General features: G+C 43.4%; 1 protein-coding gene across 1 annotated transcript in view; it reads right to left on the minus strand.

Moving 5' to 3' along the window:
* The window catches only part of sh3gl2b (SH3 domain containing GRB2 like 2b, endophilin A1), a 157,262-nt gene that overhangs the window by 20,956 nt on the left and 121,046 nt on the right, over positions 1-15,260 (minus strand). Inside the window, exons 3-4 of the mRNA XM_078215312.1 lie at positions 9,661-9,733; positions 4,301-4,444 (exon numbers count right to left, since the gene is read on the minus strand). Coding sequence (XP_078071438.1) covers positions 4,301-4,444; positions 9,661-9,733 — 217 coding nt within the window. The remainder of the gene's footprint in view (positions 1-4,300; positions 4,445-9,660; positions 9,734-15,260) is intronic.

Raw genomic sequence — 15,260 nt, forward strand, 5'->3', positions numbered from 1 at the left:
AGAGATTCTTTTGGATACGGCTTCCTCTGGATAGGGATTATAGAGATTCCTCTGGATACGGATTCCTCTGAATAGAGATTCCTCTGGATACGGACTATAGAGATTCCTCTGGACGGGGATTATAGAGATTCCTCTGGATACGGATTCCTCTGGATAGGGATTATAGAGATTCCTCTGGATACAGATTCCTCTGGATAGAGATTATAGAGATTCCTCTGCAGAGGGATTATAGAGATTCCTCTGGATAGGGATTATAGAGATTCCTCTGGATAGGGATTATAGAGATACCCCTGGATAGAGATTACAGAGATTCCTCTGGATATGGCTTCCCCTGGATAGGGATTAAAGGGATTCCTCTGGATAGGGATTCCTCTGGATAGAGATTATAGAGATTCCTCTGGATAGGGATTATAGAGATTCCTCTTTCTTTCTGTCATCTGACTGACCGGGAATCTCTTCTGCTCGTACTGTCTGCCTTTGGGGAATGTTGGAAGGAGTTGCTGATAGATGCGCCGCCCGTTTGGCCCGGTTTTGAATTTACCTTGCTTGGCCATCAAGTCCTAGAGTGGGGCCGAAACTCCAGGTCTCTGCCTTACAGACAGGGACCCCACCCATCGTGCCACAAGACATCCTCAAACAACAACTCCACATAATCAGTCAGTGAATCAAAGAATTTCATATCATATAAATTATTAGAGCAGAGAATTCTCAGGACACAGGATGTAGAATACCCAATAGAGTAACTGTCTACATTACAGCACATAATATAAGTGCTTTGTAAATTAGTACAATCAGTACTGATGTTCAGAAACCATGTAAAGCACGTTGCATTTAGTGCTGTGACAGCTAATTATAATGTTTCCATTTTGCTGGCCGTAAATGTAGGACTGTGCGCATGTGGCTTATCTGGAGCAAAACATTATTTAATTGCTGGCTGCTTTCATGGTTGAATAGCAAAAATAATTAATTCATCGGTAGTAATATCTAACAATATTTGTTCTTTCTCTCTCTCTGCCTTGTAATAGATCCTCCAGTATACAGTGTTCCCTTTTTACTGGCTGTGATCAGTGTGTTTATATGCAAGAGGTGCTCACCCTCAGAGTGACTACATCAATGACATAATTCCAGCAGCAAGTTTTTGTGCATTCAAAAATAAAGAAGGTTATGTATTATCTCACATTTACCCTGGATGTTAAAACATGACTGACACACACACACACACACACACACACACATACACAAAGATTAGATATGGATGAATGTATTATACTGTTACAGATTATAACTATCTCAGTCTCCGTCATGGCATGTCTGTGGCTTTTGTTTGATGCTTTCAATGCTTTGAATTTGAAGTGAGGGATTTGTAAAGCGAAGGATTCTCAGCAAGCTGTGGGGTTTCTCGTAGTTGAATTTTTGGAAGGTTGGTTTTCAGGTGAATTTGTACAGGTTGGGAAGAGTTCTTCTCTCTGTTAGGATCTCCAGTGTACTGCTGCTTATCACCTTGGCTATTTGCTTGACTATCAGATCATTCAATGGCTTTCAGTAAACTCTGCAAGTAGCTTCTAACTGAGTTAAAAGCACGCAATAAAAACAGCTCCCTTACCATGTGATTTCCACACATTCAAAGCCAAAGGGCGGTGTGTTTGATGATTTCTGATCTTCCTGTGTTGTTGTTTTGACACCTTGAGATTCATCGGGGCGAATTTGACCGTCCCACCTGCCAGGGGAATTGGAGCATGTGAGGGGCGGACCATGGCAAGGTCCATTGACCTTGGGTGGGATTTTCCAGTTTCGGTGCAAGCAAGGCTGGAAAATCCCGCCCCTCAAGTCCAGTTTGGATGGGTGAAACTAGCATGATACGATGGAAGGTTGAAGCAGTTACACAGAAATACAGCCTCAGCCTCAGGATTTCTGACACTGCTTGTTTAACTAGTTCAATGCAAGGGCTACAGACAAAGAGACCTAGCAGGCTCATCAACACTTGCCTATCCTGGTCAGGCACCCTCAAGAACATGCCCAAATTCATTTTCTTTTGATTGTGTGTCACTGGCAAGGTCTGCATTTGGAGGCATCCATTGATTCTCAACCTCATGTGCAACTTAAGAGAAAATGCGTAACTTAAAAATAACTCACTTCTCAGAGATGTGTTGATTTTGAAGAAGATTTCATCCGTTTGACACATGGAGGAATTTATTCCCACGAACAAAATACAGCATAGCATGCTGTACATAGCATGACGCATCCCAAAGCATCAGGTCATTTTAAAGATTGTGCAATGGAGAGTGTGGTCCATTCAGTGTCACTCCTCATCAATGTTGGCATGGAAGTGTCGAGATTGAGTCACAAACTCTATCATTGTTATTTTCCAGAACGTTCTCTCACTCTTCTCGCAATCACTATTCAAGCTTCTATGATTCAATTATTCCCACAGTCCCAGCACCCTACAAAAATGTCATTGTAAACAAGCTCTCATTCTATATAGCCAAAGGCCTTCGGGGGGTATACCTACTCGATAAGCTTGGCTTCAAACTCGAAGCAACCACCAGAGCACACACTATGATCAATGACACCGACTGCAGAGTGTGGACCCTCACTGAGGAATACACTTCACTCCACAGTGTGCGACTCACCTACTGCTCACCATTCTAACTCAACTACAACCTCTCTCCCTTAAGGTGATGACTGAAGGTCAGGCTGAGAGGGGTAAAAGAAGGTTTTGCAAAGATTATTTTGCAGCTGCAGAGACACCACTTCTCTTCCGAGATGCAAGTGAAACTTCTTAATCTGACCTATTTTATCTGCCTGCCCACTGTATAAATTAATCACCTTCTGCCAACTCTGTCCTGTGACATGCTGTAGAGTCTCTCTCATTCCAGAACAGTGAACTGCTCTTTAATACCTACACCACACTGATAGCCTGTCCACTCTGGGCAACTCACGTTTAACCGTCAAAATCGCCCACTTCAAATTCTCCTCTAAATTCGCTCCAACGGAAGATTTTGAATTAATGATGGTTTTTTTTCCCTTTTCTTACTATCCCCCGGGAGAGGCAAGTGTTTTATTGTTCAAGCCATGGGGTGATGATAACTACAATCTAACCCTCCAGAAATGAAATGTTTCCAGGGCAGTTACTGAATTCACAAACAATGTGTAAATAATGATTCAAATACCAACACTGGGGGTGGAATTCTATGCGCTACTTTTCCAAACTTTGACCAATCAACTTGTAACACTTTTTCCTCAACTCAATGTTCATTCCAAAGGGCTAAAAAAAAACTGGAAAGCCTTTGAGTACAAGACAAAAACTTTGAAGTTCTCACTTGTAAAGTATAAATTGCCAGCACTTGATACAATACTCAAAACCTAGGTATATTTTCAAAGACTTCTTTGTCATTCAAAATAGAGAGCTTCAACAATTCTATCACACTGAGAATACCTCAATGTGGAGTGTATTTTAAAATGACAAGAAAGAATGGACAATATCTGTATTTGCACATGCTACATTGGAATGCATATTAACTTGTGAAAACTATTAACGATCTCTCACACTTCAGTCTTCATTGTTGCTAAATGTTAAAATGCTGTCAATGTTTGCAAAGTGAAAAATATAAAGACAATTGAGTTGATGGAAAAACAGAGATGGCACAGACTGTGGAATATTGTACAGTGAAACCTGCCCATAAGACCACCTTTTAGGCTGACTAGCTGGGCTTAATGTGACTTTATAAACCCATGGTCTCCTAGTATCAGTTTGAGGTTTGGTTGTTCAATCACTGCTGGGCTGACTTTAGGTACTCACTATAGAGGGTGGTCTTCTCAGACATGTTTCAGTGAATTCTGGATGGTTTGGAAACTAGAACACAAAGGAACATGGTGCACTGAAAGACATCAGCTAAATACAGCAACTGATTTTAAAGTTCATTTTGAACATAACTAATACATCTTGGAATGTGAGATCATGCAATAGTTCTCCAGTTTAAAGAAATGCATCAAGTTGTTAATACTAGAGCCACAAGATCTGAAATATCCTATTTACATATTCCCTCCCCCATCACCCCACTCCAAATTAAAATAACATGGCATGTGTTTGTGCGCTGTATGTGAGTGTGTATGTGTTTCTGCATGTACATCTGTGTGTGAGCGAGTGTCTGTGTGAGCCAGTGTGTGTGAGTGATTGTGTGAGTGAGAGTATGTGTGTGACCATGAGCGAGTGTGAGCGTGTGTGAGCGAGTGAGCGCGTGTGCATGAGTGAGTGTGTGTACACATGTATACCTGAATTATTGGATTAGCTACAACTCACCAAAATTTGATTCATCACCAAGTTCCTTTCCAAACTTGATCATACTTTCTCCCAGCAGCCCCTCAGCCTGAGGGTAACCTGGTCCTTTCTCCTGCCCTCGAATCTTGGACATTGTGTTAATCATTGTCAGTTTCGCTCTGGAGGCTAAATACAGAAAAAACACAGATACGTACACAAATCATTTTCCTAAACTCTGACAGTTAATTACAGGCATTCATCAAGTGAAACCGTACACTTATACTCACATACTGAAGCATACCATGTAAATACACACATACACAGGTATACATACTAACATAAAAGCAAATTATTGCAGACGCTGGAATCTGAAACAAAAACAGAAAAGTGCTGGAAAATCTTAGCAGGTCTGACAGCATCCAGGAATGAGAATAGAGCCACCGTTTCAAGTCTGGATGACTCTTCGTCAGCTGAAGATAATCAGCTCTGATGAAGAGACAGTTTTGTCTTCAGCTCTGAAGAAGAGCCATCCAGACTCGAAACATTGGCTCTATTCTCTCTCCATAGATGCTGTCAGATCTGCTGAGATTTTCTAGCATTTTCTGCTTTTGCACACACATACCACAGTTTATCATGTAAATACACATGGATATACACATGTTTACACACATACTGAAGTACATCTGTAAATAGAGAATAGAAAAGATAATCTCTCCTGTTGCTACATCACATTTACAGTTTCAGGACAGCCTATCTATCCCTTTAAGTCATGGAAAATCTGTGTTTTTCCAAAGTTCTGCTTGATTGTCAGAAAATGTAGGTGTGGTTATTTAGGGTTTTCTTTGATTTGGTGTGAGTGGAGTTAGCATGTTCTTATATGTACATTCCAGCCACATGGTCGCAGTCTACCTGGTCAATGGCACTGATAGTTTCCCTTAGTGCAGTGGTTAGAGGGGTATATGATCTTTAGCTGTATATGGAGCCTGGCTGATAAAGTGCTGTACACAACCTTTTAGTGTATATGGAGTTGACTGGAATTCATTGTGATTGGTTTTTGTGGAAAAAGCAGTAGTTTTAAGAGTTTATCACAACGTTGGTTATCGGTGTCTGGGTTTTGTGGTGGTTCTCATTGTAAATCCAGTTGTTATATATGAGGGGGTTAGACTTTTGCAGATTTTGTCAATATTACAGCAGGAGATTGTGAAGAATGCTGCAGGAATTGCAGTTGAGGAGTTTAACATCGAGTTAAAGCTGGGGTTTGCATTGTAATTGCTCCTGCCGGGTGTATTTTCAGCGGGGGTTGGTGGGGGCGGGGGAGGGGTTCTTGTAAAATAGGGCAGATGCCCATCCCATCAGCTTCCCATCCATCCCAGAGCTCATCCCATCATACTGGGAGAGGCCGGGCACTGAAATTGATGGTGCGTCTGCCATATTTCAATAAATAACTAGGGGTCAACTGAGCTTGTTAACCAACCTGTTGATCCCAAGAATACGTTATGCACGGCATACAACAGCTGGCATGGGCAGAAGGGCAGGAGTAGGTAGACATTTCCAAAGGGCAGGAACAGAAGTGGGGGGTACTATCTTCAGGAGGATGGGGAAGGGGTGGGGCATTGCGGATTAAGGGGAGGCGCCCTTTAAGACAGAACCCCCGTTTTCTTCCTACTCCACAAAACACATCAGCCCCTATCCCCTTGCCTCCTCCCTAAACTGCCCAAAGCCTCCCTGACACGTCCCTGGACTTACCTGGCTCCCGGAACCATGAAACTTCTTCTGAGGACTGCTTGCAGTCTTGGGGGTGCCCATTTATGCACCCTTGGCACTGCCAAGACGGCTGAAACCACTGGCCAATCCTTTCTCACAGTGAGAGGTGGACACCCCACATTTCCTCGGGGCAGGGTGGGGTAGCTCCATACTGACTTTGTTTCCGGGGCATTATGCCAAAATTATTATTCTTATCTCTTCAATCTGCATTTAAAAAATCATTTTGTCTGCTTGAGGAGTTAGGTGGTAGGAAGTTTAATAAAACATGTAATTATATTTCAAATTGCCGAGGTGGGTGGGACGGTAAAATTCACTCCAAAGTGTTTAGACTTCCTCACCTTTGGTCAAATAAAATAGCTCAAATAAGGAGCAATGTGGTACTTGGCTACTCTTAAAGACTAGATTGCATCTAATGGAGATAACAGAAAACAAAAGCAGTTACCAGAATTGATTATCCTTTTGTATCTTGCCCACATTACTGAAACTATGTCTGAAACGCTACCACCTCGCCTGCTCCAGTTCCCAGAACGGAAATCTCCACTGGCTTTAGCGGGATTTTACGATCTTGCCTGAGAGAGCCCGTAAAATCCCGCCCTATATCTCAATCTTGAGAATTGGCTAAATACTCTCAAATGTACAGGAGTCAATACTTGCTCTGATCAATGATCTAAGGTAGGAGAGTGGAAATTCTCAAGGGCAAGAAGAATATAGGAAAGTCCCAACAATGTAAGCTGGCCTCTGCTAGGGGAGGGTTGTGGCCTTCGGGAGTAACTGCTCAGCATTACTGGTCACAGGAGCATGCGGTCTTCAACTTGCTGTAACTTTGGCACCAGATGTACTGAAATCCTCAAAGTGTATCAGTGGGCACTGTGTCAATCCCATGGGATCCTGTATCTCTGGGAATGTTAGGACAGCTGATCAAACAAACCCCAATGGGAATTCTCCCCAGTATATTCATTATATTGCTTCTTCAGGAGAGGAAAACCTCTCCCAATCCCCACCCCAATCGCTCAGATCTGCTGACAGAACATGTGTCAATGTTCAGTTCTCTTTTCCCAATTATTCCTGGCTGTTTTTCCATCTATCAGGGACATATATACATACATCAGGATAAATATATACATACACACCTGGTCTTAACACAAACAGTTACAAATGATTGGATGATGGAACCACTCCATCTAATTTATTTATTTTAGACATAGAACAGTACAGCACAGAACAGGCCCTTCGGCCCACGATGTTGTGCCGAGCTTTATCTGAAACCAAGATCAAGCTATTCCACTCCCTATCATCCTGGTGTGCTCCATGTGCCTATCCAATAACCGCTTAAATGTTCCTAAAGTGTCTGACTCCACTATCACTGCAGGCAGTCCATTCCACACCCCAACCACTCTCTGCGTAAAGAACCTACCTCTGATATCCTTCCTGTATCTCCCACCACGAACACTATAGTTATGCCCCCTTGTAATAGCTCCATCCACCCGAGGTAATAGTCTTTGAACGTTCACTCTATCTATCCCCTTCATCATTTTATAAACCTCTATTAAGTCTCCCCTCAGCCTCCTCCGCCCCAGAGAGAACAGCCCTAGCTCTCTCAACCTTTCCTCATAAGACCTACCCTCCAAACCAGGCAGCATCCTGGTAAATCTCCTCTGCACTCTTTCCAGCGCTTCCACATCCTTCTTATAGTGAGGTGACCAGAACTGCACACAATATTCCAAATGTGGTCTCACCAAGGTCCTGTACAGTTGCAGCATAACCCCACGGCTCTTAAACTCCAACCCCCTGTTAATAAAAGCTAACACACTATAGGCCTTCTTCACAGCTCTATCCACTTGAGTGGCAACCTTTAGAGATCTGTGGATATGGACCCCACGATCTCTCTGTTCCTCCACAGTCTTCAGAACGCTACCTTGGACCCTGTAATCCACATTTAAATTAGTCCTACCAAAATGAATCACCTCACATTTATCAGGGTTAAGCTCCATTTGCCATTTTTCAGCCCAGCTTTGCATCCTATCTATGTCTCTTTGCAGCCTACAACAGCTCTCCACCTCATCCACTACTCCACCAATCTTGGTGTCATCAGCAAATTTACAGATCCACCCTTCAGCCCCCTCCTCTAAGTCATTAATAAAAATCACAAAGAGCAGAGGACCAAGCACTGATCCCTGTGGCACTCCGCTAGCAATCTGCCTCCAATCCGAAAATTTTCCATCCACCACCACCCTCTGTCTTCGATCAGACAGCCAGTTACCTATCCAATTGGCCAACTTTCCCTCTATCCCACACCTCCTCGCTTTCATCATAAGCCGACCATGGGGGACCTTATCAAACGCCTTACTAAAATCCATGTATATGACATCAACTGCCCTACCTTCATCAACACACTTAGTTACCTCCTCAAAAAATTCTATCAAATTTGTGAGGCACGGCTTGCCCTTCACGAATCCGTGCTGACTATCCCGGATTAATCCGCATCTTTCTAAATGGTCATAAATCCCATCCCTAACGACCTTTTCCATCAATTTACCAACCACCGAAGTAAGACTAACCGGCCTATAATTACCAGGGTCATTTCTATTCCCTTTCTTAAACAGAGGAACAACATTCGCCACTCTCCAGTCCTCTGGCACCATCCCCGTGGACAGTGAGGACCCAAAGATCAAAGCCAAAGGCTCTGCAATCTCATCCCTTGCCTCCCAAAGAATCCTAGGATATATCTCATCAGGCCCAGGGGACTTATCAACCTTCAGTTTATTCAAAACTGCCAGGACATCCTCCCTCCGAACATCTATTTCCTCCAGCCTATTAGCCTGTAACACCTTCTCTTCCTCAAAAACATGGCCCCTCTCCTTGGTGAACACTGAAGAAAAGTATTCATTCATCACCTCGCCTTTGCTACCTCAAACTACATGGCCCATCAATAGAAATAATGACTCTGATGTGAGTGAATATATTGTCTGATTTAACTCATCCATCATCAGCATTGCTTCCCTCTGAATCTTTCTGCTTCCTTTACAAGTAGATTTTGAATGTTTTTCATACAATTGAAACCTATTTGATTTCAGGATTATAGATCAGATCGCATCTATGGGAGGCACAGATTGGATGGAAGGGTTTACATGTTAAATGGTTTATTTTGTTTTATTCTTTCACAGATCTGGGCGTCGCTGGCCAGGCCAGCATTTATTGCCCATCCCTCATTGCCACTTAAGAAGGTGGTGGTGAGCCTCCGCCTTGAACCTGCTGCAGGGATTATTCCAGGGATCAGCAGAGTGCTGCTTCTTGATGACCTGTGTCACTATGTGCTCTATACAATCTGCTCAAACGACTGGGATCTGTTATAAATCAGAGGGAACAGTACAAAGTCAACCACGTGACATCACTTAAATCAGCAAATCACAGTGAAACATTTCTCAGTTCAAGAGGATTTAACTACAAGGACCTCTGCCATTTTGCGTAATGTATTTGAGAACATGTGAGGATGCAGCAGGGTCGAGAGGAGCGGAAACGACCCACCGCACACACCTCAGACATTTGTAGATTTATTTTTTCAGTCGTGATGTCACGCTAATCCAGAGAGAATGATTGATAATGTCCACACAGCGAACCGACATGTGGTGATAGGTTACCTGGATTGGGCTGCAGATATTCTGTCGTTTTGGTCATTATTTCCATCACTGCCCGGCTGGTAACATCCACCTTCTGAAAACCAGAAACACATCAAAGGCAAATGAATGGAGAGGCAAGTGACCCACTGCACTCAGTACAGACTCTGTATCACAGCAGCAAGAGAACAAGACTCCCTGTGTTTTGGGATGAGAGGGCCAGGCTTTCGGTTTGTTCGACAATTTTACAAATTGCAACACTAAGTTGCAAAATCAGTCAAAAGTTACCTTGCAGTTAGGTTACATTGGGCTGGCTGGCACAGGGTGGCACAGTGGTTAGCAATGCCAGGGACCCAGGTTCAATTCCCAGCTTGGGTCACTGTCTGTGTCCTGTTTGTACATTCTCCCTGTGTCTGCATGGGTTTCCTCCGGGTGCTCCGGTTTCCTCTCACAGTCCAAAGGTGTGCAGGCTAGGTGGATTGGGCATGCTAAATTTCCCCTTAGTGTCAGGGTGACTAGCAGGGTAAATATGTGGGGTTAAAAGCAAATTACTGCGGATGCTGGAATCTGAAACCAAGAGAGAAAATGCTGGAAAATCTCAGCAGGTCTGGCAGCATCTGTAAAGAGAGAAAAGAGCTGACGTTTCAAGTCCAGATGACCCTTTGTCAAAGTCTGGACTCGAACGGTCAGCTCTTTTCTCTCCTTATGGATGCTGCCAAATGTGTGAGGTTATTGGGATAGGACCTGGCTGGGACTGTTGACTGTACAGGCTTGATGGGCCAAATGGCCTCCTTCTGCACTATAGGGATTCTATTCCATACTTCTACAGAACAGTAACCAAAGTAATTCCACAGACTGGAACTGATTATCCTCGAGTTGAGGAAAGGAACATTTCTGATCAAGAATCGGTTTTTGATTTCTCGACACCCACCATCACCGATCACCACATTCCCGGTGGTATTTTTGTTTTTCCTTCATTTTCCTCGCCTTCTCTCCTGAAGGGGTGCATTCCTTTTGGGATCCAGTTGATGTGCTCACCATTCTCTGGTCCCTCTCTGACCAGCCATATTCTATCAGTGAGCTCGGACTCCAGCATGCCATCAGGCCGTCAATGACCTTCTCACTCAGCCTATTACAATCCTCCCCTGACGTCTCCACACATGCAGTCCGCAGGCAGAGGATTGTGATTGGTTACTGAAACAGCGGCTGATTTTGGATTGTTTATAGTATGTCGCATTCACAGGAACATCAGATCTAACTCGCGCACCTGGCTTGGAATGTAGTTAAATTCTACTCATGAAGTTCAATTGCAGTATCATGAACCTCTAACTTTTCGACAGAGGTGAATTATTCACCAACAATCTGGTAAAACCCCATGATCCCAAAAGGGAGCTGTGCATTAAGGGGCAATCCACCTAACCCGCACACCTTTGGACTGTGGGAGGAAACAGGAGCACCCGAAGGAAACCCACGCAGACACGGGAAAAATGTGCAAACTCCACACAGACAGTGACCCAAGCCGGGAATCGAACCCGGGACCCTTGCGCTGTGAAGCAGCAGTGTGAACCAGTGTGCCACCGTGCCGCCCAAATGTCTCCTTTTCAGCACAGCTCCCCACCAAAAGCATTGACTCGAATGTGCAGATTACAACTGTGGAAAGTAACAGGACTCTAAAAATACAAATCATCTTGTTTCAAAGCATAACAGTCACCTTTCAGAATAACCAGCTTTGTTTTCCAGTCCTGGAACATATTTTCCTCAGAAGCTATTTCAAGCTACAAACTCTGCTGGTCCATGTTCCAACTGTGATCATTCTAGATGAGACTGGCAAAGGACGTCAGTGCGACTTAGAGGTTTGTGTGTTTTGTACGAGTATAACAGAGTGCAAATTTTAACTGGGAATTTACTAAACATTGAGATTTGGAATCCGTGCTGCAGTCCAGCTGTCCCAATGTCCCAGCAAGGTTCCTCCACGTGCAACTCATCCACACAAACCATTAAGGAGCCAGGTTTGAGGTGTGGCTGCAGCTGTCATCGGTCGCTTAGCTTGAATCTTTATTGGAGTGGGTAAGTTGATTAGCTTGTTACAGAGAAGGATCTCTTCGCTGTGCATACCTCATTGATCAACAGAGTTTTTGAGTTGGCAGTTGAGATTGAATCTATAGATTTGGATTTGGATTCACATATGCAGAAAATTGTGAAATCTAAATGTCCTGGCTGTGCTCATCCTCAGCTTTCAGCATTTTAACAATCTCAACAGATCAAATATCAATTGCTGTCATTCCTGAACAAAAGGAACGTGGTAATAATTGACCAGAAACCTATCTAAAGATAAGACATTGTGCCCCCAAACATGTTAGTGAAACATAAAACAAAGTTGAATTCACACCAGCTGTGTAATTATACAAGTGAAATGTCAGTTAATTCTAGCGTTTCGCAGACTCGCTCAATGTTCTGTCGGGGTTTCGGTCAATCTTCAGGATTTTGGATCTGTCTTTCAGAAGTGTTGTATTCAATTACAGTTTAAATTCCCACAAAGGCTTCTTCCTTCTTGTGGAAAGTCAGGTCAGTTTTACATGCAGTAGCATAAAAGAGCAACAATTCTGGCAGGAATTTTCAGATGATTTACAGAATAGTGACTGGGTTTTTGTTCAGTGATGTTTGATTTCAATGGTCAGCACTGGATTGTGTTAGTTGTTGTTTAGTTCCTTTGTACTACTGCACAAATCTACATATCGGACAGGATGTTACGGCCCCTTGCAGCGAGGGCTGGGCCGGAAAATGTGGTGAGTTGTTCAAAAATCCACCGCCTTCAGTGAGACCAGAAAATCCCACTGGCAGAACATAAGAACATAAGAAATAGGAGCAGGAGTCGGCCATCTGCCCCCCGAGCCTGCCCCGCCATTCAATAAGATCATGGCTGATCTGATAGTGGGTTCAGTTCCACTTACCCGCCCGCTCCCCATAACCCTTAATTCCCATAATGGTTAAAAATCTATCTATCTGTGACTTAAACACATTTAACGAGGTAGCCTCTACTGCTTCATAGGGCAGAGAATTCCAAAGATTCACTACCCTCTGGGAGAAGAAGTTCCTCCTCAACTCTTCTAAATTGACTCCCCCGTATTTTGAGGCTATGCCCCCTAGTTCTTGTTTCCATTGTAAGTGGAAATAACCTCGCTGCTTCTACCCTGTCTAGCCCCTTCATTATCTTATATGTCTCTATAAGATCTCCCCTCAACCTTCTAAACTCCAATGAGTACAGGCCCAGTCTACTCAATCTCTCCTCATAAGCTAACCCCCTCATCTCCGGAAGCAACCTGGTGAACCTTCTCTGTACCCCCTCCAAAGCTAATATATCCTTTCTTAAATAAGGGGACCAAAATTGCACACAGTACTCTAGGTGCGGCCTCACCAGTACCCTGTACAGTTGCAGCATAACCTCCCTGCTTTTATACTCCATCCGTCTCACGATAAAGGCCAACATTCCATTTGCCTTCTTGATTACCTGCTGCACCTGCAAACTGAGTTTTTGTGACTCATGCACAAGGACCCCAGGTCCCTCTGCACAATAGCATGTTGTAATTTTTCACCGTTTAAACAATAGTCCATTTTACTATTATTCCTTCCAAAGTGGATAACCTCACACTTGCAGGAGAGGCTGGAAAATTCCACCCATAGACCTGTCAATGCATTCTTGCTGATAACAGTTAGAAATATCTGGGGTGATTGCTTCAATCAACGCTTTACTAAACTGAATATTATTTCATGTTTAAGTGTATTGAAGAAAAAGAACCTGCATTATTTAGTTGCTGAGCACAGATCTTCACTTTGTTAACAACAAACAGAATGTAATTTGCAAGGAAACATCACTGTGTCAGCTACAGAGCAGATGCATGAAGAGTAAATGTGCAAACCCAGTTGAGAGGTTAAGTCAACATTAATCAGTAGTTACACTTAGAACATTGAGCATCTTCCATCTATAAAATCCTTGGTGGCAATAGCCCTTAATTCAATCTGAAATTGGAGTCTTCCCCTGTGATTAATCTCTTCCCCATTCATTCAGGGTGCCCCATATTGTTTGATCTGCTCTTTCATTTTACATGAGTAATTTGGAGTCTGTCTGCTTCTTTGCTGTGACACCATTCTTTCACATCACATACCCTCAGGAACCCACCTTTTTCAGGGCAACAGTTGAATCACATTTTGTTTTCTTCCACGTCTTTCATAGTGTTTCCCCAAATCTTCAGTGTGACTGAAAGCTGCCATCTCTTAGCCTTGAGGTATCCGCCTTTACTAACTCCTTCACCACCACAACAGCAGCAGAATCCCTCAGGTAAACGATGACGGGTAGAACTGAGTAGGGGGAGCGAATGGAATGGGAAGGAAACTGTCTTAACCTTCTTTATTCCGCCACAACCAGCCCCTCTGCCTCCCCAAACTCACTCATTGAACATGCGATTAAAACAGTCAGTTACAACACGCTATCAAATCACTCAACTTGTCGCTGCCTCTTGCTGGACAGTTTTTCAATCACGTCAATACCACATTGCAGCTGATTAACACCCTCATTTCAGATGCCACTGAGGTAAACGTGTGCAGAAATTCCGAGGATGTGTGAATAAGGGTGGGAAGTCAGTAGAACTTGCTAATGAGTGGCCAAAAGCTGTAGCAATTTCATTCAAAGCAATAGTGAATTGGCCGAGGAAACAGATACATATTGATGGCAAATTGCATTTAAGCAACTTCATTGCACTTGGTCAGAACACCAAATGTTCATCACCTCTTATTCCTCGTCCCTATATCAGCATCATGTTCAAATCTACATCGATTGTAAAGTCCTCCACTCCATTCCAATTCCTAACCCTGGCCAGTTCCTTCATTCTTTCACAGTCCAAGCCCAGCATTACTCCTTCCCAATTCCCCAGCTGTCTCCCGTATTCTTTATTTTAAACATAATATTGCATAGAAACATAGAAATTAGAAGCAAGAGGAGGCCATTCAGCCCTTCGAGCCTGCTCCACCATTCATTTTGATCATGGCTGATCATTGAATTCAATGTCCTGATTCCCCCCTTCCTCCCACATCCCTTGACCCTTTAGCTCCAAGAGCGAGATCTAATTTCTACTTGAAATCAGACAACGTTTTGGCCTCAGCTACATTCTGTGGGAGTGAATTCCACACAATCACCGCCCTCTGGGTGAAGAAATTTCTCTTCACCTCAGTTCTAAAAGGTTTATTCTTATCCGCAAACTATGACCCCTAGTTCTAGACTCCCCCGCCATTTGGAACATTCTTTCTGAATCTACCCTGTCTAACCCTGTTAGAATTTTATAAGTTTCTATGAGATCCCCCCTCACTCTCCTAAACTCCAGTGAACATAATCCTAACTGACTTAATCTCTCCTCATATGACAGACCTGTCATCCCAGGAATCAGCCTAGTAAACCTTCGCTGTACTCCCTCTATAGCAAGGACATCCTTCCTCAGATAACGACACCAAAGCTGCACATAGTATTCCATATGTGGCCTCACCAAGCCCTACACAATTGCAGCAAAACATCCCGATCCCTATACTCAAATCCTCTCGCTATGAAGGCCAACATACCATTTGCCTTCTTTTCT

The sequence above is a fragment of the Mustelus asterias genome, chromosome 6, assembly GCF_964213995.1.
Source record: "Mustelus asterias chromosome 6, sMusAst1.hap1.1, whole genome shotgun sequence".
NCBI lineage: Eukaryota > Metazoa > Chordata > Chondrichthyes > Carcharhiniformes > Triakidae > Mustelus > Mustelus asterias.